This window comes from Geospiza fortis, unplaced genomic scaffold (genome assembly GCF_000277835.1).
Source record: "Geospiza fortis unplaced genomic scaffold, GeoFor_1.0 scaffold403, whole genome shotgun sequence".
Classification (NCBI taxonomy): Eukaryota; Metazoa; Chordata; class Aves; order Passeriformes; family Thraupidae; genus Geospiza; species Geospiza fortis.
The window spans coordinates 2,115,487-2,139,430 of NW_005054336.1; the positions used below are offsets into that span (position 1 = coordinate 2,115,487).

General features: G+C 36.9%; 1 protein-coding gene across 1 annotated transcript; it reads left to right on the forward strand.

Moving 5' to 3' along the window:
- Window positions 1-140: 140 nt before the first annotated feature.
- ZNF326 (zinc finger protein 326) lies at window positions 141-22,838 on the forward strand. The gene is made up of 12 exons (XM_005422065.3): window positions 141-236; window positions 6,009-6,135; window positions 8,171-8,576; window positions 11,376-11,574; window positions 13,309-13,343; window positions 14,207-14,294; window positions 16,530-16,644; window positions 17,697-17,844; window positions 18,161-18,260; window positions 19,446-19,576; window positions 20,484-20,579; window positions 22,028-22,838. Exons 1-12 carry the CDS (start codon window positions 197-199, stop codon window positions 22,187-22,189), a joined length of 1,647 nt encoding a protein of 548 aa, XP_005422122.1. The 5' UTR covers window positions 141-196; the 3' UTR covers window positions 22,190-22,838.
- The last annotated feature ends 1,106 nt before the right edge of the window (window positions 22,839-23,944 follow it).

The window sequence follows — 23,944 nt, forward strand, 5'->3', positions numbered from 1 at the left end:
GGGCAGAGCCGGGGGGAGCTCGGGGCGAGCTCTTTGAGGGGGTCGTGTCAGGAGCCTGGAGATCCGACAGGAGAGAGAGCCGCCTCTTGGTGCGGCTCCCTGTCTCTCCCCTCCAGCTCTTGCTAAGCACTAAGTCATTCTCACTGACCCATCCTCTCCAGCTGAAGACAGAGATTGGAGATTCCCAGATACCCCCATGCATTGTGGTGTGAACATGCCCAGTGGGTCAGTCTCAGGTATGAGCTATAAATACGTCTAACCTGTAAAAAGAGTTGGGGCTGAACAATCAGTGTTAACAAAAACAAAAAAGGAAACGGGTGTTTTAAAGTGCGTGACATGGTTTAAGTGCTCATGTTGTTTTCTGGAGGAGTTGTAACTGTCTGGGAGTGAGACTTGATTTTCATCTTGGGCATGTCAACATGAACTGCACGTTCCAAGTGAAAAATTGTGAGATAAAGGAGTGGGGATGGGGGGATGGGGTAGAAATACAGACTTCTCTTAAGATCATGCTTTTTTTTTACATAAACCAGTATATTCTTACAGAGTACTCTTTTTGTTGAAAATAAAGGATACTTTTCTTTTTTATATAAACCAGAACCTGGTAACTGCTTGGGTTTTATTTACTTTTTGCCCCCTTACTAAAGTTTACTTTAACTAACAGTTTGGAAAGGAGTATAGAAAAAACATGTAAAGCCAAGACTAAAAGCTACCTCTTTTTTTTGCACTGTTAAAAATACTATGTAGATAAAAGGAGTGCACATACTTTGGTAAGATGATTAAAGTTATGAGTGTAGAAAAGACTCAAGAAATGTTTTGACATCTCTTGCCAGCATGCAAGCAAGTGTTAAAAGGATCTTAATATAAAAGCTTTACTGATACTGTATCCAAGCTGCGTTTACAGATCCTGTCAAGTAAGTGCTTGCTGTTGCTTCTCTTGACACTTGCTGGCTGTTATTTCCGTGTAACACGTTGAGTTACAGATGCATCTTTGATTACAATATAATAATTTTTGTTACACATTTCTCGAGTCTTAGCTTTTTTTCCCCCCAATTGTATTATTTTGCGTTTATCTTTTTGCATAGTAAAATTAATAAGTAGTGAATAAATAAATGTATTGCCCTGTGTTTTCATCTTCTGTATTGAGTGCTAATTAAATATCTACTTGATTTTTTAGAATGAAAGGTTGTTCTTAAGTGCTAGTTTAAGTATCTTATTGGAATATTCACTGTAACTGTTAACCAGAACTTGGTTTTCTGAGGTCTGATTATACAAGTATTAAAGTGAATCCAGGCTCATTATAGGGGAACTAACTAATCAAATGAGTACTGTACAATTAGAGTGTTCCTTTCATGTACCTCTGTAATACTAGTTTTCATTGTGTTAATTAAGCTTTGTGTTATTTGTAATTATTACTAAAGTTTAATTATGATGTATGCAGCTTGAAACTTTTACCATGACTGTTTATACACTGTATGTACATAAGCAAGGCATGCATAAAAATTGGTTTGCCCAGGTTCTATACAGGGGACTGAAGGCTGTTTTCTGGGGCTCAGAAGTCAGGCAGCAGAGGGTAGATGTTGGGAATTCTCATCCTTGCCTAGTTTTCATTAGAGCTCTTGGCAAGGTTCTTCCTGTCGGAAGCTTTCAGCCAGTGGGAAGCGCTTTCAGTTGTGTGTCTGATGACTCCTGTAATTGCACCATTGTCCCTTCCTGACCGCTCAGTTCAGGCCCAGAGTTGACATGCCCTTTGGAATAAATTTTTAGTATTGTGAGGAGAAATATTATTAAATATTCATGTTAATATTTTAGTTACTGCAGCTGTTGTCTGGAAGGGGGAATGGCCTAACGACAAAGTTGTCATGCTAACAACCTAGACATGGTAGTATGAAAATGTAATGTGCCTGGAAAAAATACTGCTTCCTATTGCACAACAGACCCTGAAGCTTCTGGTAGTCAACATTTAGCTTTTTTAATTTATCATTTAGTTTGCAAGATCTTTCTCATTTTCTTAGCCTTTTCATCTGCTTCAAGTGGAGCACACTGTTTAAAATGATTTCTTGTCTTTATGCTGTGAATATGATTTCAACGTTCTCTGTTTGAAAGCTTTTTATTTTAAATTGAGTTCTTTCTACCAAGAGATTCTGAGTCTTACCTACTGCTTGTTTACTTTGTAGTTCTTTTCCTTTGGAAAATTTGATTTTTATTTACTGGCTACTGAGATTTATTTTGCAGCTATTTTAAAAGATCTCTCCACCAAATATGGCTTTTTTTTTCCTTAATTAATCTGAAGAAATACATATACATTTTCATTTTTAAATTTAACTTGTGTTTTAGTATACCATTATTTTTTATTTTAGAGGTAATATATTATTTTCAGTTTTGATGTAGCTCTTCTCCCCTTTTTTCAATACAATCTAGAAGTTAAAAACCAGATAGTTCTTTGCAAGTTCTTCTGTTTCCCTACTTAAGTTCAATGGCTCATTGATCCACAGGGTATTTATGCAAGAAGCTGCAGATGCCAAAACCTGATTTATTCTATTAATAAATTCTTTGTTTCAGATGCTTTGATAATGCCTTCATCTCACAGGTTCACTCTCTTGTTTTTAAGCTTTAAGAGCAAATATGGAACACTTTTTAAATTTCTTTTTAATTCTGTGGTTTTCATAGATACACAAATATAATATTTCTTCAGAGGTTTCTTTGATAAGCAGTTACTATTTAAACTTAAATGAACTACTACTCTTTTGAATTTTTGGTTTGAGACACCGGAATGCAATTCCTGGTGTTTTTTCTCTAGTGCTTGAATACATATTCTCTCAGCATGTGAAACAATTTTACATTTAGTCTGCACAGACAGGCAACTTCTCTGTATCTCTACTGGTGGTGACAGTGATTATCATCAGTTACTACACTAAGGTCCTTTCTATTTTCATTTATCTAAATGAATCTTTATTGTTATCTTGTATGTTTCCCCCTTTTTAGGATAAAGCCTGTCTGAAGAACATGCTTTGAGAGGGAAGTTTAATACCTGAAGAAATACTGTACTTGTTAAATTGAATGCAGTTTCTTTGTCATGCTCTGGGCATGAAGTATAAAATGTAGGGATCTTTGATGAAGTTTGTAGCTGGTGACTGAAGCAGGAGGGCAGTGGTTGGAATGATAGGTTAACTGATCAGCAGTGTGGAACAGTTAATGAAAAAGTTGGAGGGAGATTATAAGGTCACCTTCAGTAGATCAGATCAGAAGTGTCTATCCTACCTCACCTGTGTCCTGTATGTCTGTCTCTGTTTGGAGGCAGGGAACAAATAGTACAAGCACTCCTTTGGTATATTTATATGCCTTCACTGGTTTGCAGCTTGAGGGCTTTCCCAGTCATAGTCTGTGTTTGACATGCTTTGAATTTCTTGTCAGTTGATTTATTCAATTTCTGTTTTAAATCCCTGTTAATCAGTAGTAACTTACTACTTGTAACTCCATTCTGGGACTCCTACATCTGTTTTGTGAAAAGTGACTTGGATCCTTCTTTATATTGTTACTTGTAAATTTCATTTGCTCCTTCTGGTTTCTTGTGGTAAATAATTTAAGTGATCATCCCTCTTCACGTCTTTGTACCTTTTGTATCCTGTGTTAACCATTTTCAAATGTGAGTCTGTTATAATGTAGGTGAATGCAGGGCAGTGAGTCTGGAAAGGGATGAATAAATTGTTCACGGTCAGGGAGGAGATGGTGGTGATGTCCTGAAGGCAGGGGTTTGAGGGTTTGAGGATTTAGGGACTGGCATAGCTCTATAGCAAGACTGCTGATGTTATGTAACATGAATGAGTAAGGGGCGTTGAGCAAGTGTGGATGTCAGAAGTTATCCTGTGATTGTAAATTGTATTTTAGTGTTTGCTTTCATGCTAAAAATTTTAGACTAAAAATATATTTCAAAATGATGCTTTTTAAACCATTTTTGGAAGAGTTCTTTGCACATGAAAGTTTTTGTGTTTTCCCAATACTGAACTGCTGGCATATACGTAACATTGGTCCCTACTTTCTATGCTATGGTAGAATTGCATTGCAGTGGCAGGGATCTTGATAGAGTGTTGTGTTCTTCCTTGTTGGATGACTTCATTCCGTTCTCAACTCTTAACCTCGCTGATTTTGTGCCATCTTAGGGCCTGTAGATAATAGGGAGTCAGTGAAACTAAGGTAAATTATTGGGTGCTTTCAGGTCGGGTATGTCAGTTTTCAGAATGTCAGTGTCTTTTGATTGATTTGAAGTTGTCCTGTATTAAAAAAACCTAACAATCTGGATCTGAGATTAAATGATCCCACGGTCAATTTTAATTTCTGTGAAACTGAGTTTATTTTCTTAACTATCTTCTCTTTTTGCTGGTCTGCATCTTTATGTATACAGTCTTGAGGGTGATGTACTGGATTAGGTGGCAGATCATTCAGAAGCAGCTCTCCTCCAGAGAGGAGCATTAGATATTTTTATTAGAAGCCTCATCAGTTTCTTTTTGAAGTAACTCTTTGCAATTTAAGTTGATGATGGGTGGTGCTACATGATTAGTATTTTGAAAGGGTTTTTTTGTGCTTTGGTTTTTGAGTCTTTATTGTATGTTCAGAATATGAAAAGGTACAGTGTGACTTCTATGTTAGAAGTTTTTTTTTCTTTTCCCAGAAGTATCATCTTTAAGTTTTTTAGGAAGTACCTATGATCATTAGACTAGAAATCAGCAGTAGGTCTTTTTGTGTTGGAGTCTCTGTTCAGGCATGCTAAGAATATCTTTGTAAAAGTGATTCAGTCATCTTAATATAATTTGCAGGGTTTTCATTGTTGACAGATACAAGAAAGTAAATGACAGTGACTTGGTGCTAACAAGAACTAGGTACAAATGGGATATAATTTATATACATATTTTCAGCGCTACAGTTATTTTCATGAGATGATGTGCATAGAGAGTTACTGTACTTCTTTAAAATAGGACAACTTCTTATGACTTCAGGGGAGCTAATTGTCCTGGAAAAGTCAGTGGTTTACATGTGGAGATACTGAAATGCATAAAATACTCTCTCATGTCAGAGTAAACAGCTACTTAGTTTTATTTTTATCCTTCCTGTGTTCATTGTGTATTCCTTCTCTGTGTTACTTTTTCTGTGAAACTTGACTTGCCAGGTTTTCTTGGTATTACCCAAACCCTGGTGTTGGTTGGTGTTGGGAAGCAATTTTGGTCTTCAGAATGCCAGTGAGGTGCAGATTGTGTACATTACAGGAAGACAGTGGATCATAATTGTTATGCAGATCTGCAGCATTGTTTTAGTGCTTTGAGTGATTATTTGCCCAGAATTTTTACATAGACCTTCCAGTGCTGAGGAGGAAGTTGGTTCTTTTGCCAGACTTCATTGCAAGATACTGAGATGTCATGAAGTGACATCAGTTTGACTGTGAAATACCAGCACCTTATGCAGTTACTGAGCTGCAGCTCAGTGCTAATTTGGGTGGATTTTTGTTTGGCTAGATGGCAGAAAATTCTTTTGTTTGACTCTAGCCTATATACAGAGCCTGCACTGCAGCGTGACAGCTTGTAACCTTGACCCAGGGTCTCTCAATGACAGTGAAGGTTTCTTGGAGCATTGAATAGAGAGAGCCTCTGAGCTCTTTGTATTATGAAAGGGTTGGAAGTGGTCTTAATTCTCTACAACTTCAGACATATTCTACATCAGGTATCTTCATTTAATTTGCTTAATTTATGACGATTCCAGCTGATGGAACAATAATCCTGAGTTACTTACTATTGGAAAAAAATAGGAACTTTATTCCAGTCAGGAGGTGCTCAGATGATGACAAAGACATGTGGCTTCTCTAATCACAGTGTAAAAATTGGTTTGCAACTGTCAATTCTGTATTTTGTTTGTAAGCACCATGGCAATGATTAAACCTCTTACTTAAGAACTTAAACTAGATTGCTTAATAAGAATTCTCACTTGCTTTCTTTATAAACATTTTTCTGCTCTTTTTTTAGACATGGACCGGGATTATGGGCATGGAGGCTATGGTGGCCCACGATCCATGGACTCTTACCTTAACCAATCCTATGGGATGGAGAGTCATGGAGGTGGAGGCGGAGGAGGTGGTGGTGGTGGTAACAGGTAAAATAATCCTTCAGTTGTCCCAAGAATTGATCAAATCCAATTTAAGTTTAAATCATTCTTCTAACTTAAGTGTTCCTGAGGCATGTTGTTATGATTTTTTATGAACACTTTCATTCTAAGTCTTCATGTTTGATAAATACTGGCAAATACTAAACTCTAAGTGCTAGATCCTTGTAATAATCAGCACTTTTGTGGAAAAGTTTGACAGCGGAACAGTGCGTCTGAATGAAAATAGCAAAAGTTTTGTTTTTTGGTATTGTCTAGCAATTTGCAGCTGATTGGCCTGTCACACCATTTCTGACATTGCAGACTAGACCTAATTGGTTTAGTGTCTTAGACTGAATCTATCAACATTCCGTTTTCAAGGAACATTTAGGGTATGTGTTCTTTGGTTTAAATGTGCAGTGCTCAAGTGATCTTGGTATTGAATCTGAAAGTCATGTCCAGATTATTTCATTGGAAGGTACTGATGACACTTGAAACTGTGTGCATGTTCTGGGCTGCTTTGTAAGATGGAATAGTCTAAAACTAAAAATTCTCATGCAGTGGTCTGAAAGTTGTGTATTTAATGCTAGGGTACCATTTGCTCTTTCAGATGATAATAGTAGGGAGCAGCTGCTTTGATTTAGGTCTTAAAATTGCATTCAAAGAAGCATGCTTTTCAGAGTAGTGATTCTATCTTGGAGGATATAAAATGCGAAAAAAACTTCGATAATCTGATGGTTTTCTTGTGTGCATCCTTGAATTTTTGTCTGGCTGTTGCCAGATTGTGTGGTTCCTCTCTGTAGTCACTGTGGTGCCACTGGGGAAGGACACTACTAAAAAGAGGGAGGCTGGAGAAGTGTTGTGTCTTGCTGCTCTGTTCTATTAAGCATTTTAGTTAAGTATGACTTGTTTAATAGTGAACATTAATATTGATTTACAAGTCTGAGCAGAGATTGAGGAATGAGCTGTACCTACCATACAGTAATCTGCATATGATGGAGGTTGAATGACTACTTGGACATCAAAATGTCTCTTGCTGTGTAACCTAATGTTATGCATGGACTTTTTCTAGTGTCATTTTCTGTGTATCTCTGAGTCTTGAGATGAACAGATTTTAAAATGAAGGCATTCAGTTTGCTGTAGATCCAGTTAGTAAGTGGAGTCTCTTGTAGGTTGTATTGTATCAGTTAGGGGATTGTCTTTCCCAGCTGCTCAATCACCCTGTTATAACCCTGCAGGGACACTAATGTGTTTCCCTTCCAAGCAGTTACAGATGCTGATTTCTAGCCCATGTCCCGGGCAAAGCAAACTCTTGATAAATAGCTGAAGATTGTAGCTCCTTGTTGCTTTACTCTGAAATTCCAAGGACTCTTTGTGTGTTCGCTGTGCATGCGTTGGGGAGACTTTCAGAATCTTGAGTTGCTAGACCTAATGGTCTGCAAGTGAAAGCTGGATACACTGAAGACCATGAACTTCTTTGAGTGTGAGACTGAATTTTACAGGGGAAAAAAATTTCAGAAAGAAAAGATGTGAACAGAAGAGCATATGTATTTTTCCTTTAAAATGAGAACTGTGGGATACTTGGAACTCACAACTGTACCACTAAAAAAGCCAAAACTTTCTTTTTTCTCAGTTCAGAACTAAGCTGCCTCTTAACTGCTGTTTAACTGTTAGACTGTGAGGGTATGATTTTGAAGAAAGGGGAGTTTGACTAGGCTTTGAATGTCTGCAGGTGGTTATTTTTGTGAGACTAGGGCTGGGCTCCAATAATATTTTAGTAAATAAATGTTGCTGAAAATTTAAGTGAACAAAGTTCAGGTATACTGAACTTTAGAATTGTTTGTAGCAAAATGGCTCAGATAGCTTTCTGTCTGGTCATAGTGTGAATTGCCCAGCCCTAATCAAGATTAAACAATAACACAACTGTACAGATCAGTATAGTAATAAAGTGATTTTAGTTGATAAATGTCAACTGCTAACTTGTCTTTTGAAATGTATAACATTAGTAAGCTTACTTTTTTTTCTCCTCACTGTGCAACTTTTCCAGGTTTGGACCTTATGAGTCTTACGACTCCGGGTCTTCTCTGGGTGGGCGAGATCTGTACAGATCTGGCTATGGTTATAATGAACCCGAACAAAGCCGCTTCGGAGGTAGTTATGGTGGTCGATTTGACAACTCCTACCGGAATAGCCTTGACTCTTTCGGAGGTAGAAACCAGGGCGGGTCTAGCTGGGAAGCACCTTACTCCCGTTCAAAATTGAGGCCTGGGTTTATGGAGGACAGAGGAAGAGAGAGTTACTCTTCCTACAGCAGTTTTTCTTCACCCCATATGAAGCCTGCACCTGTAGGCTCTCGGGGGAGAGGAACGCCTGCTTATCCTGAAAGTGGATTTGGAAGCAGAAACTATGATGCTTTTGGAGGACCATCAACAGGCAGAGGCCGAGGCCGAGGAGTAAGTACAGAATCTTTTCAGATTCTTTTCACTAGACACTCTTTTAAACCCTTTCAAGACCACTGCTTTAAAATGGATGCACTGTTCAGTACAGTGTGGGGGTTTTGTCCAAGCAAACGATCATGGCTGACAATGTTGTTTATCCTTTGAAGCTGTCTTCAAGTAGAACCCAGTCCCTCTTTCTGCTGAAAGTAATGAGTAATAGACTAGTTGATAAGGTTTGTTAAATCTCTCCTTTTGTTTGAAAGGTGAAGATAAAAGTAGTAGGTTTGGTCTAAAAGGGATTAAAAGGACTTCCATTTTTCCTTGTGAACACTAGCATCTCTGCTGCTGGTGGGGAAATTTTTGAATATTGTGAAAGTTGAATTCAAAGTCTTTTGAAGTTTTGAGTAGGTTAAAGGTGCAATGTATAAGCAAAAATTAAAACCCAGGTTGCGAACACTAGAGCAGTTTTTGGTTCATGTAGAGGGAAAAGTTGAGCTAATTCTTTAATATGTTGAGTACATGTTTTATCAAACATCAAGTCTTATTTTAAACTTAATTCTTACTCTGACTTGTTTACTGGAAGGGTGATGGGGAGGAAATGACAAAGGTGAGTGGTTAGCAGTTACAGTGATTCTTTCTCAGAATTAAAGCATGGTTAAAGGGGCATCATCAACTTGAAATCAGGTCCTTTCACAGAACTGAAATTAATTTCCACACAGTGTGCCTAGTCCTCTTACTTGTATTTGTTTTGAAGACTGAAGTTCTAAGTGCTTCTCAGTGGATTCCTTTCCAGTATGGGATGTAAAAAGTGTATGTCCTAGAAACAGCATGATTAACTGTATGCAAAATAGTGATCAGTTTGAAGAAGTAATGCTTAATATTAAGTGACCTAGGGGAAAAAATACAGCAGAAGAGAATAAAAGAAAACCCAAACCTGACAGAAATACTAACTTTAGGTTGATGGTGTCCCTTTGTCTTGGTTTTATAATCCCAATTTTGATTTTTTTTTAAGCACGAAATATTCAGTGAGCACCTTTCTGCCTGTGCCTCTAGGTGTAACTTACCTTTTAAAATTCCTGACTGTGCTGTATTTCTTTGGGAAGTGATTCTTTAAGTTTAAACTATACAGCTTGAAGTGTAGAGGAAAATTATTTTTTACTGGGTCTTTTATATGCTTAACATGCTTGGTGGTTTTGTTCCAGAAAGCCTACTTTGCAGCAATCTTGAGTATTGTAGTTGCCATATTCAACTTTTAGCTCAGATTTGCACATGGCTGTTAGCCAGCATGTAGCATGGTATGAGAAAAAGATTCTAATCTTCATTTCTCTGCTTGTGAAGCTGAAAATGTTACATTCTTAAGCCTTTATGCTAATCTTTCAGAACTCATTTAGATCTGAAAGCTTTGTGCAGAGTTACAACTGAGTTATTTTTTAATTTGCTTTTGAAATTTATCCTTTTAGTCTTTCCTGTAATAAAGGAGAATGTAAAGGCTAGACTACTTACCAGATGTAAAATGCATTGCACCTTTAATAGGTAGATTGTCTGTTTAAAAAAACCTGAACTTGAAATTATCCAGTGCGTACTTCACGTCAAATTTGTGTCTGATGTAAATGTACATGCTAGGCAGTCTATAGCTATCTCAGCTAAACAAATTAACATGGAGTTCTTGTGCATGGACTTCTGATTATGGAAAGTGCCTGTTTTGGTACATTCTGTCTGTCATTTAAAATCTGCTTTAAAAAAGTCATGCTTTTCTTAAAGGCTTTGAAGGTATTTTTATGATCTTTTGACAGTGTAATACTAATTCTGTTCTCATGGAAAGAGATATATTTCTGCTTATCCAAGTCACTCATCCAGTCTGTGGGCTCTCTTCTGCCCTTTATTAATCAAGTAATTAAGTTAATATTAAGAAGTATGTTTGCACTTTTGAAAATATTCCAGCTGCTTAAATTCCCCTCTTCAGATTACTCATTTATTCTGTGTCTTCAGAGAGGTAACTTTCATATACAAGTATCCACAAATGACTGTACATAATTTTAGAAATAGTGGAAAGGTTTAGTATTTCAATGGAATTTTCATTCCTCTCGCTGCATTGTTTTTGTATCACTCTCTCCAGGCCCAACTTAAAAATTCTGGTTTTATTGAATTCAGTGGAAAGATAGATAAAAGAAAGAATGGGCTTCCTTCAATTAATCAGTATTGCACAGTGCGCAACCTTCTTCACTCGGTTTTCAGATGACTGCTATATCATTTTGCGTAAGATGCAAAGCAAGGAAGCTTTTTTGTTAAAACTTTTTTTTTTTAGTGTTGAAAATTGGGTTGTTAAGCTCTGGTTTTTTTTGGTTGTTTGGTTTGGTTTTGGTTTTTGTGGTTTTTTTTTGTTTTTTTTTTTTTGGTTTTTTTTGGTTTTTTTTTTTGGTTTTTTTTTTTTGTTTTTGTTTTTGGTTTTTTTTGTTTGTTGTTGGTGCTTTTTTTTTTTTTTAATTTTTTCCCCAGAGGCAGATGGAATTCATTAGAGAATCTGAAGAGAGGAGCCAAGATGTTAGGCTGAGATATGACAGACATGTTCATTGCCTGGACAATGGTTCTGAATAAGCAGAAACACAGTTTATACATAAGTATTAGTTCTACTGGACAAACACCCACAAAGCCATTGCACAAATGAACATCAGACCAGGAGCTTAAGTTTCCTCCTGCATTTTGCTCTAGAACACAGATTTTAGTTAAGATCACAGTCATACTGTACCAAGTAGTTGTTTTGTTGACATTGCTTTCATATACTAATACCTTCCTCTTGATTTCACAAATTTTCAGCATATGGGAGACTTTGGCGGAATGCACAGACCTGGAATTGTCGTTGACTATCATAACAAACCCAGTCCTGCAGCAGTTGCTGCAAGAGGAATAAAAAGAAAAATGATACCACAGCCATATAACAAACCTGGTGGGACGTTTATCAAGAAACCCAAAATGACAAAGCCTATTTTGAAGCTGAGCCAGAAAAAATCACCTAGTAAGTAGCAAGTGTCAAAATTTTTAAGATAAAATGAGTGATTTTTTTTATTCATTAGAAATTACTTAGTTATAATATTCAGAAAGAGGACTGTATGTGCCGTTTTGTAATTCTTCGTTTTCTACCTTTCAAATAGTCCACAGTGGATTTTAGGAATTTACATGTCTAACTTTCCTACTACAAAGATAATTTGCTAAATGATTCTGAATATTTTGATGTGTTCAGATATGTACCATGGAAGACTATAACATTGAGACATCATGATGATACTTCCTGGAGGCAGATTTTCACCACTAAAAATAACATCAGAGCTCAGGTTGTCTGAAGAGACAATGCCTGACAAATACTAAAATGTGCTCTTGCATGAGCCTGGGCCCTGCTGTCCACATTCTTTGGATATAAAAAGTAGTGCATCAGCTTCGGTGCAGTTAAAATAAAGACATAAGGCGTGGGTGAAGAGGAGAGGGAAAAGGAGGGAAACTGCAAAAATGGCAAAAACTGTTACATAATAATTTATGAGAGGCAGAAAGAGATTGCTCCCACTTGCAAAATGAAATGCTCTAATGATAAGAAGAATTGTAAATGAGATAGATAAACATAATGCAAAATGCAAATTGTATTAGTGATGCTTGGTTTCTTTAACTTCCATAAAGATATTCTACAACTCTAATATTAGAATTTTATATTGCAGTCAAAGTTGGAGAAAAAAGCCACTAGTGAGGTTTGAATAAAGTACTCGCTTTGAGGGAATGTAAACTTGAGTATTGTATATCGTGAACAGTGTGTACAGCAGTCAGATTTTAGTTTTTATGCTTGTGATTTCCTAGTAATTTTGATGGGCCGTGTTTTATGTAGTTTGGTTTTAAATGACCCGTGAAAATAGTTTAAAGTTGCTATAGCTCATAGCTTGCAAGGCAAATGCACAGACTTGGCAGAGACTTTTGAGACATAAGTTGTGGTTTTGATTTCATTATTCTGGTTACATTATTATGTATTACATAACTGTTCCCTTAACTGTAATGCCAAGAGTACTGTACCAATTCCAGGAACTGGGTGTATAGAACACACTCCTCTGCCTTTTGTATAGGGAACTTTATTGGTGGTCTCATCAGCTTTGTTGTTATGAAAAGGGTCTCTAAAATTCGAGTTCTTTCAGTACTTTCGTACATGCTCCTTTCTAAGCCACATTCAGGCATAATGCTTCTAATTTATTATTTCATCCCCTTCACTGATTTCCACAATCCAAAGACCAGTACATAATATTTGGGTCACTTTGGGAAGTGGGATATATAGTGCCTGCAAGAATGCAGCCTGTCCTCTGGCTCTGAGATTGGGGGGAAGAAAATGTTGAGTAGTTTAACAGAGTTTCTGAAACTTGAACTGAAAGACCTAAGCAGTATCATGTAGTTGAAAACTAAAAAGTGGGTAACAACTAACAGAAACTTTGATGCAGTTGGTATCTGTTGTATGAATGAAAATATATCTCAAAATACTATTGTCCTTTCAACCTTGAGATTCTTGTTTTGGAATTAGATATAGGTGATTGTTTCTAAAAGCGTTTAGTTTGTATTTCTAAGGGTAACTGATTTTACATTATTACTAAACTATGATAAATTGTAAATGTAGACAATCTTCTCTGCATAACAAGCTGATTTTTTTCCTAAATATCTTATTGTCTTAAAATGAATTGTCAGTGACAGCACTTTTGCATTGTTTCTCATTTTATGTTAATAGACACGAAGACATCTTACCAGGATTCTACTGTAGAGGTAAAGATTCCCAGAACTGGAAAATGTTTTGATTCTTTGAGAAGTTTGCATAGCATACCTTGAAGACACACAATTCTTAAACTAGAGTTCCCAAATTGAACATTAAGCTAGATAAGTTTTTCTGAACATGATTTTGAGTTTTTTATCTGAAACTGTCTTATTTTGGTGGCAGTTCATTTTGAGTGAAAGATGTAGCTTGTGCAGATAGCCTGGAAAGTGAATTTTAAGGTGTATTTGTAGACCCTACCTGTTCATGTAATGCACAAGAGAGCTCTCATATGAACACTTCTCATGTTGCCACAGGTAGACAGCTTGAGCTCATGCAGCTGTGACCTGCCTGGGTGGGTACAAGGAAAATCACAAAACAGAAGTGAGAAGGAATGGCTAAGACATAAGACACCTCAAGGAGAGAGGGTAAATAAGAAAGGGTCAGTGTTAAAAGGTACTCTCTGATAGGGTAGGAAGATTGGTCCCTCCTTCAGACGGATCAGTTGCAACACTATGTGAGAATGTTACTAGTAAGCCAAGCATGTGTCTATATGTATCCTGGTTTAATGTTGCAAGACTGGAATGGCATTTCCCTTCTGTTTGAGTGAGGGTATTAACACCTTCTCAACTAAGTAAAAGTCTGGATTGGAAGTCAAAATATTTATATAGAAAACTATTTCGATTGTGAAGATAATTTAGTAAGGCATTATGGAGGAATGCAGAGCTAGAAATGTTTGTACATGGAGTTCCACAAGATAATTCACTTTCTTTTGTTGTAATAAATAGCAAGTAACAGATCATTGGAAATAATGTAAATTACACTGCCTTTCTGGATTTAGAATGGCTTTTTTAATTTATGGATTTGACTTTATTAGGAAATTGAAGTTGATACAAGTGGTGCAGTTGTTATATATGAAGACTTCACAAGAGATGCTTATGATCTTGGATATCAGACTTTTGGAGGTAAGTCAGTTTGCTTTGTCAGGTAGGGTGTTGTAGGTATTCTGTTTGTGGGACTTTGAGAGATTACATTTTGTAAGCCTGTATTTATGACCTCTAGTAGTTATTTGGTAGCATGACTGCCTGGTTTTTGTTTAAAGAGTTTAAAAATTTAGGCTGTGGAAATATGGTTGTTTGTAATATCCATCTATAACTTGGTTGGTTTTTTTGTGCTTTCTGTGTCTCTGCTCTCTGATCATTTCAATATGTTGTTGTTTGCCTTTTTTTTTTTTATTTTTGTGAAAAAAAATTGTGGTTTTCTTTACCTGCTACCATTCCATTGCATTGAATGTTGTTCATCCCACTGGTTCCTCACCCATATCCTATTATTTATCCCACTAGCTGATCAACCTCACCCTTAAATCCTAGGTGAGTCACTTTTAATAAAGTGGATTCAGTTATCTTGGAGAGCTGCTGTCAGGAATGCAGGGTCTGTTTCATGTACAGTTTTAATGGAACGGGTTTATTATTAGTTTACAAAAATCAGTTCAAGTGTGTATTAACTGTAGTGATTCCAGACACATAGAAAAAGAAATCCAGTGATAACGCTGAAATTACTTTTAGTCCTCATTTCCTTGTAGGCTGCCCTATTGCATCCGGCATAGTCTCATTTGAGGGCAAGGAGGGCTGGAAATTTGCAGCCAAATGAGTGTTTCTTTTCTTGGAGTAATAGTCAATATTTTGAGTTTATTTTTAAATTGTGTGAGTTTCTTTTTGTTTTAAAAGTTTGCATAAGTGCACTGAAGGAAAGAGGGAGTTTTTAGTTTATATATAAATTCAGGTCTCTATTCCCCAGCTTCTCACAGGACAGACACTTCAGTTTATGAGCTTGAGGGTCAAAATAGAGGCCAGTTCACGCCACAGAATGTCATACCAGATGGTTATTACAGCAGTAAAACAAGTGGTCCTTTGAATATTTCCAGGGTTAGTGGTAATGCACTAAATGAAATTTAAATCCTGAGATTCAGGGATGGGTAGATAGGTGTTTTTTTGTTTTCAATTTGATTTTTTTTTAAATAGTCTCATGGACAGGAGTTTTTCTCCTCTCTGGATCACAGTAAATTTTGAAACTCTTTGCTACAAAATGGTAGACCTTGGGATAATCAGGAGCTGTTAGTCCTGAAGATGTTTTCAGTATTCAGTGACACTTCTTGATCCACAGAGTGTTTCGCAGTCTTGGTGTTTGTGCATGATGCTGTTGTATGTTCCTTTCTGTTCCTGTTTGGATGGAGGTGGATTTCCTGGAGGCTGACCTCTCTTCAGAGGTTGAACTGTAAAAGAAAATGAAGAGTTCCTCTTCATTTTGATCTAAAACTACCCACTGGATAATATTCTAATTGTTTCTCTTTGTCCATAGACTACTGAAGCAGACATAGGAAAGACATAAGTGCACTTAGCAAAAAGTTAATGTCCTTCGAAGTCTTAAATGTTGCAGAACTAAATTATTTTCATTTACTTAATGACACTTTTACTTACATGCTAGGTAGTAATTTAATCAAGTTCTTCTCTGAAGGTCTGCTTGGGTACTTTGTTGTGTGGTGAATCTGTCTGTCCTTGTCTCTCCCTCCTCCCTGCCTCCATTAACTGGTTTATTTATTTGGCTGAAAATCTTTGGAATATTTTTCTGTGAACCCAAGTGAAGTGTAGTGGATAAAAATAATAAAGTTGTTGAATGTTGGGTACCATACCTTGAAACAACACTGTCTTGTCTCATTTATGAGAATCTTTGCTTTCACTTTTGGGAACTGCCTTCTCAGTAGAAGAGACAGCCTTTAGATAGTTTCCTTTTATGTAAGGGGACTGTAGCAGTGGTTCTCTAAAAACATGGGAGAGCTTTAAACAATGTGTTTTTCTCTATGTGTTTCCAGTTAACTTTTTCTGGTCACATCCTTGAAGAGGCCTTTAATAGCTAGGCACAACAGGGAAGGAGTTGCTTTAACTCAGAATTTCTTTTATGACTGTAAACTAGAGTGTAAAACCTTAGCTGTAAAGTTGAAAGCAAGTGTTTAAATTGGTTATCTCTAGAGGGGGAAAACAAAGCAAAACTTTCAGAACATTTAAGAAAACCATCAAACCATGTTGTTACAGGGACTTTCTCTGCATTTTGAAGTGTTTGTGGGGGAGATGGGGAAGACAGGTACTTCTGCTGTTGTTTGTTAGTTTTGAATTGGTTTTTTAATCCTTCAATTGTATGTTAAGATGGCAAAGGAGAAGTTAAAAGTGAGGAAGAAGAAAAGCGGCGGATTGAGGCCAGAAGAGAGAAGCAAAGGCGTAGAAGAGAAAAAAACAGTGAAAAATATGGTGATGGATACAGGTTTGTGTTGTAACTTCTGTGATGTGTACAGTGTTTTTCTTGCCCTTAATGCCTCACTAAGAACACATGTTTTTTTCCTTTGGACTGATATTAGGAAAATAAAATGCAATAAAGAAATGACGGGAAAAACCCACCTCCTTCCACACCCCTCAATTCCCCTGCTCCCCAGCAAAAGCAAAAAGCTAACCCAAATAAAGAAAAAAACCTCAAGCCAAAACCTGGCACCCAAATTCAGGGGCTTAGAAGACTGGATGTTTCACTGAACCAGTGTTGTATCAGGAAATCCACAATTTACTAACCCCTTTTCCCCCACAAGTGCATCAGTGCACACTTGAGAAGCAGATTAGAATGGTACTGCTTTTGAAGTATATGTTCATGTTGACTTAAAAAGCTGTTAGAAATTGGTTTTATTCCAGTTTTATATATGTGTGTGTTTGTGCATATGTATCTGTGGTCAACTGTTTTGTGGCAAAAATAAGTACATAGGTTTGTAACTTGCTTAGTCTTGCCCAGTGGCTGCCCTGTACAAAACTGCTCAATGTCAGTGCAGTATATGATCCTAGCTAGTGATTAGTGGCTTTTCCTCATTGTACTGAGGAGTTTTATATTTACTTATAAAGATTATATAGCTTATTGTATGGAAAATGAGCTTTAGATGAATTCTTCTAGTTAGAGTTAGGAATTCATGGCCTGGCTGGACTATGATTCTGTGCCTATGAGATGTTCTACAAAAGGTGACAGGAGGTAGAGAACTGTAATAGATGAACTCACAGAATAATGTGGCTTTTAAATGCCTGGCTTCTGATTTCAGCAGTTTTTGTCTCCTGAATAGATAATTTGTTACTCTGACACTGGCCTAATTTATGTTTGATTCATGTAGCACTTACCATTTGTAATGGAAAAAGTCTAGGTTGTTTTTTTTTTTTTTTCATTTCTTTTTCACTTAGGCTGCTTCAAAGAATGCTTTTCCTGTTCCCTTTCTGATTGGGTTTGTCGAGTGTCATTGTTTTGAGGAGTTTTACTAGTAATATTTAATATATTTCTCTTGATAGAATGGCATTTACTTGCTCATTTTGCAAGTTTCGAACATTTGAAGAAAAGGAAATTGAATCACATCTGGAGAGTGCAGCTCACCAGGAGACGTTGGATCACATCCAGAAGCAAACAAAATTTGACAAAGTAGTGATGGAATTTCTTCATGTAAGACAGCTGGTTTTGATATGTATAATACTTCTACATGAGAATATAGTTACAATTCACCATTTATTTTCAAAATACGCTTTACTTACAATTAATCATTTTGTAGATGACTTTTGGTGCAGCACGAACTACTGCAAGTTCAAGCAAATGAAATAATTTCAAAGTCTCTACTGTTACTTTTACAGTTGAAAGTAGTTCCTTAAGAAGTAATAGCAATTATTTACTGTTTGTTATAAAGAATTTTCAAAATCTGGGTTAATATTGGAAGGTAAACAATTGTACATCACAGGTATTTACAATTTTTTTCCCTTTGTAGGAGTGTATGGTGAATAAATTCAAGAAGACAGCAATGCGTAAGCAACAGACAAGTAACCAAACGGAGAATTCCCAAGCTGCTGAAAAAGATATAATGGAAGGTGAGTAATTTGGAGCTCTCCTGGTCTGTTTCTCCTTTCATTCTTCTTTGAATTTGATAAAATGCATAAAACCAGTTAGTTTTCACATCTTTTCTGTACCTGGTTGAGGTTCCTTGCTTCGTTTCTGATCCCATGTGGAATGTAAGCCCAGCAGGAGATGGTAGTCCTTGTTTGTTGGGTACCCAGGTAGCCTGCTCAGAAGGTGAGAACATCCTGCTGGGTACCTGACAAACAATTCTGTGGGCTTTGCCTCAGTCTCGTTCAGTATAAGGCATGAGGGGTGACAGCAGGTGGATGCAGTAGAGTGTAATAAAGCAATAAGGTGACAGTAGTCAAATACAAGGATTTGGAAAAGCGCAGATAGGAGAGTTGCTGTGATTTGGAGGGACAGTGCCAAAAGGAGGAGTTGGAGCATTCTTTGGTTACCCAAGATGTCTGGAATTTTTTTCCCCTTGGCTGTCCTACAGGAAGTTTTCTGGAGCAATTCATATGTCCCTGCCTTGCTGTGCCATATCCTCCCCTTCTTTGCTTGAGGGATTTCAGAATATGGGCTACAACCAAATGAGACGTCTTTATTTTAGGCAATAACTATTGCAGTATTACCTAATTTGAACTTAAATACTAAAAACTACTTAAAAATGGATGTAGGCAACATCTTAACAATCCCACAAATTATTTTGTACTTTCCTTAAGTACTGGAGGGCCTGTTTTCCTTTGTGATGAGAATGTTCTATTACCAAGCTAATACTTAAAATTACAAGAGGAGTTGGATTCATGTGCTTCTTCCTGATGGTGAGGGAGGGCAAGGAAGTAAATTATTTTTTATAAGGGGCAAAGTAAGTGCAGCTACTTCAGTCAGGTTTTGTTTGCTGTATCAAAATGTGTATTTTTAAGGATATTGGCTATTGTTGATTGGAAAATCAATGCTTTTTTTGTACTTTGCCTGGGTCTCGTGTAGTCTGTGAAGAGGTGGAGTATTGAAGTGAAAAACTTCCTCTTCCAGTATTGCCCTCAAAGAGCCTAATTTTGATGCATGAATTTAGGTGAATATTCCTCAGTGGTTTAGTTTGACATGTTTAAAAACTGAGAGCTCTTAATTTTTGGGTAAAAAACAAACAGGCTACTTTTCCAGCTGCCTAAAGTAACAAATTTTGTGTTAAAGATTTGTTGCATCTTCTTTGGCAGGGGTTACAGCTGATGACCATATGATGAAAGTTGAGACTGTTCACTGCAGTGCTTGCAGTGTCTATGTTCCTGCATTGCACAGTTCTGTTCAGCAACACTTAAAATCTCCTGATCACACAAAAGGAAAACAAGTAAGATATTTTATATTATTTAAAAAATAGGTGAAAAGTGTTACAGTTCTTGGTGCAAGTAATTTCTAAGTTCTTGTTGATGTGGCTTGTTCTCTAGAAAGCTGTAATGTCCTTAATGCACTTTGTAAGTATAACACCTCAGGAACTAGCCAGCACTTAAGCACCCCAGCTAATGAAATATTGTGGTGTGCTTAATAGCTGCCAGTAGAAAATAATGAGAAAGTTATTAGAAATCACTTCCTCATTTGATGAGGATTTGCTTTACAGAGTTTAAGTATTGGAAACATTTTGTTACTCAGATTGGAAAGCAAAACACATGTGTTTCTAGCAAGATGGACATAGTCTCTTTTCTTGGCCATTATCTTTTTAATTTGAAGACAACTGAGAGCAGTTTAGAATTAACAGTTTAGCAGTTGTGTTGTATTTGTCCCTGTTAAAATTTATAGTGATAAACTTTATAGGGCTGGTAGAAGGGTTGAAAGAGTAGCATGCGCATGATAGTAAGCAAGATTGCCAAAGTTATGGGTTTTTTCATATGGGTTTATGTGATTGTGGAATGTTGTAGAAAGTTTGAGTTGGAAGGGACTGTGAAAATGAGCAGAATCACCTTCAACAATATTAGACTGGTGGAGAAGCCTGGATGTTGTCTGTAGATGAGAGCAGATAACAGGTTGTAACCCCTTATATAAGCAAGATACATCTTTTGATCGAGCTAAAGTAGCAAGGTGTAAACACAACTAAACCTAATTGGTTAGGTTCGTGTGATTTGGGCTTATGCGCTAAGAACAAGCAGTTGACGCTGTAGTATGTTCATTATTTTATTTACAGGAGCTGACCGTGAATTCAAATTCATGTGACAGTTGTTATAGGAACATGATAATTATTCACTGTCAAATTTGTTTCCTAGGCCTACAGAGAACAAATAAAAAGGGAGAGTGTTCTTACTGCCACCAGCATCTTGAATAATCCTATTGTCAAGGCACGATACGAGCTGTATGTGAAGGTGAGATGCAAATGGAAAGAAAATAATTGTTTGCCATTTTCTCCATGTTGGTAGAGTTTAACCTCAGTCCTCGGTCTTTCAGATAGCTCACAGATTTAATATAATTTTAATGTATTTTGGCAGTCAAAGATCATTGTCTCAGATAAATTGTTTTGCAGCAAAAATTACCACCTCCAGATTCACCAGCTTTTGGTTGTCATTTAAAACTTGTACCTAGGCAATTTTTAATTGGGTTCTCTAATAAAAAAAAACCGAAACAAACTTCAGGCAAACATCAGCCATCTTTATGTGTAATGTTAACTGCAGAGCACAAAACACAAATTACTTCCATCTTCACATTTAGAAGCAAAAGCTCCAGCATGTGGGTTTGTACTGAAGTATAGTGTGCACACTACTCAGCTACTTTTTATTCTGTAAAATTTTTAGGGTTCATGAGAAAAACAAAAGCTTGCAACAGTAGTTGATGAGATGAGAGAATTTAAAAGGCATGGAAGCCTATGTTGTAGAGATGTAGCCTGAGAAACAGGTGAATTCATTTTAGCAAAATTGAGGGGTTTTTTCTGCTGGGCCACTTACTTTGCTAAGTGACTCTGGAATACTGTTGTTAGCTATTTCTGGATTACCTTTAATTGGTTTATGATTCTTCCTGTGCCATAACAATAAGACTCTTTCAGACAAAGCAATACTGTCTTTTGGAAATACGGCAAGGTATGAGCCAGTGCCCAAGTTAATTGTGATTTAAAATGACAAATTAGTTGTGTCCTGAAAAATTATGTATGGATGGGTGTGTGAATCAGTTTCAGACAACTGTTGTGGATCTGTTAAGGAAAGGTTGCAAATGGCCAGATAGCAGAGCCTGGAGTATCTGCTGGCGTTTCCAGCCACCTCTTCCCAGTTCCTTATGCCTGGTGTGCCTTGTCCAATACAGCCCCCTAGCGAGAGACTGGTAAAATGGAGAATGGAAATTTGCCATTCACCAGTTCGAAAATTGAGGAGAGAAGAATTTGCAAGATTGTCTTCACAAGGAGACAACTGATGTTTTCACAATGCCTAGCACTGGTGCTTTCTGTGGAAAGTAGTGGACTGAACTTAATACACTTTCACCAGGACCTGCTCAATGAAATGTATCCGGCTCCTGGTTGTGCAAATCTCCTTCATCCTTATTCAAATTTAGAATTAACTGAGACTGAAGTAGTTCAGGTAGCATACTTGGCTTTTTCACAGTGCCATTTCCACTTTCATTGAAAGAATTTCTTGGGATCCCAGTTTCCCATGTGCATAAAGATGTGGTGTTGCTAGTTTTAAATCCAACGTGTTTTAATTTTCTTGCAAAAAACCCACAACTATTAAAAAACTGTATAAAGTAATGTAGCATTTCTTAGTGGCTGCCCCTTTCATTCACTGAAATGATGAGTATGATTTTGTTTGTTTTCAATCTTCTACTTCAGGGTGAAAATCCTTTTGAAATTAATGATCAAGCTCAGGAGCAGCAAACGGAAGAAGAAGAAAAAGCTGATGAGCCAGCTGAGGGTGAGGAAGAGGAGGAAGAAGAGGAGGAAGAAACTGAAGAACAAACTGACTTCACTTTAGACCACACTGAAGATAACTAAGTGCAAGAAAATGAAAATAAATTAGTGGGGGCAAACCAGCTTTTATTTCTGCTCTAAAGTGGCTCAGACTTTATTAAAAAGTCTCAGATGGATCTGAAGGTTCCCCACCATATGCATGCATTCCATTCCATGGAAAACTTGTTTATATAATTCCTCTGTGTTTCTGATTTTGTTAAAATGAAATTAAGACTATTTTAGTTGAGCTTTTTATAGAAAACTGACTGTTAAAGCTGATCAAACATTGTGTTGTATATTTTTTTAAGCATCCTATTTTTTTGGTGTGTGTACTGAAAGCTGAATATGATAACTTCTGGTCTAATCAGTTGAAAAGGAGGGCGGGTCTGTGGGGTAAATATTTTAAAAGCTTTATGATGTAAGCTTATACATATTTACCTCATAGTACAGGATGAGTAACTTCAAAAATTGTGCTGTTGAGTGTGGCTGTTTGGGGGACTGCATTGCACTCTGTATAATAGAGTATGTGTTTATAATATGCCTTGTAGCTTTTTGTGATAAGATGTACCAGTTTGTAGCAATAAAATACGTAAGAGGTATTACTGTTTTAAATGTCTGTAGTTCAAGTATTTCAAAAATTTCCCCATGCTGACTACTAAACTGGTTTCAAATTAAATCTTGATTGATACTATCATTGAAGTTTGTAGTTGCATCTTAAGTGACTGATTTATTGCTGAGTTTTTATATATTCAGACTCCACCTGCCAGGACAGGTAAGTCCTTGGGCCCTCCTAGTATGCCTGGGGGAGTTGTGCTTTCTGTGTGTTTACATGTGGTGTACTCATGCCTATCTTAGGAATTAACAGCATGAGCTGTGTAACTTTTTAGGGTCTTGAGTGGAATCGATAGAGGAGGTTTGGTGCCTCTTATCTGAATAGTCAAAATGGTATGGAATGTTTCAGGTGGTGATTTACATTATACAGGGGTGGCAGAGTTTTGACTTGCATGATGATACTCATGCTATGTTTATTTCTGCTGGAAACATCCTGGTGCATTTTAAGTCTTTCATAGGACTGAATGGTGGTTTTGGTTTATAGTTGTGCTGAAGAGTACATACAACTTATCTCACATTCTACCTACCTCGGGAGCTAGAACTTCAATCTTTTTGCTCTGAGAAATGTTGACAAATACTGTGTGGAGTTTTGTGGTTCTGTTTTCTTTAGGGTTTGAACTTTTAAAATAGCCAGTAGAGTAGTAAGAAATATGGGCACTAATCCTTGCAATTTGCTCTCAGGGAATAATTGCCATATATGCAAGCTCTTATGTGTATTGCAGCCAAAATGCACTAGGGTTTTTACCTACTATTATTTTTTTGCTACACAGTATAACTGTAGGATTATTAGTATCATACTTGTGTAATAACTTGGTTTGATTTCATGCTGTGTGAAGGATTGAAATCTTGAAACAAGCCTGTAGATTCTCTTGCTTTGGCTTTTCCTGGTTTTGTTACAGTTAAGAATGTGAAAAATATGGAGACTTACCATCTTCATTCCTGTTTACCCTGGACATCTTCCTTGTGGACTCTAGAACATGTGTTCCAAACTGTTGCTGTGTCTGTAGCGGGAAATCAGTTTTCAGCTTGCTGAATAGAAGCTTTACATTTTCTTGTTGTTGACTATCAGACTTTTACAAAAAAATGAAGCTTTTCTTTAAATGTATTTTTCAGCTTCTAGAATGTCTTCTGCTCTTTCTAAGTAGCCCTAAAATAGAGGATCCAGAGCTTTTCTTCAGTTGGTTATCC

What these genes read in the sequence shown, in the direction of transcription:
- ZNF326 (XM_005422065.3), top strand. Translation starts at nt 197, where the DNA reads ATGCATTGTGGTGTGAACATGCCCAGTGGGTCAGTCTCAG. An exon ending in GCCCAGTGGGTCAGTCTCAG is followed by an intron (nt 237 to 6,008) that starts GTATGAGCTATA and finishes CTCTTTTTTTAG; the next exon opens with ACATGGACCGGGATTATGGG. An exon ending in TGGATATCAGACTTTTGGAG is followed by an intron (nt 14,295 to 16,529) that starts GTAAGTCAGTTT and finishes TTGTATGTTAAG; the next exon opens with ATGGCAAAGGAGAAGTTAAA.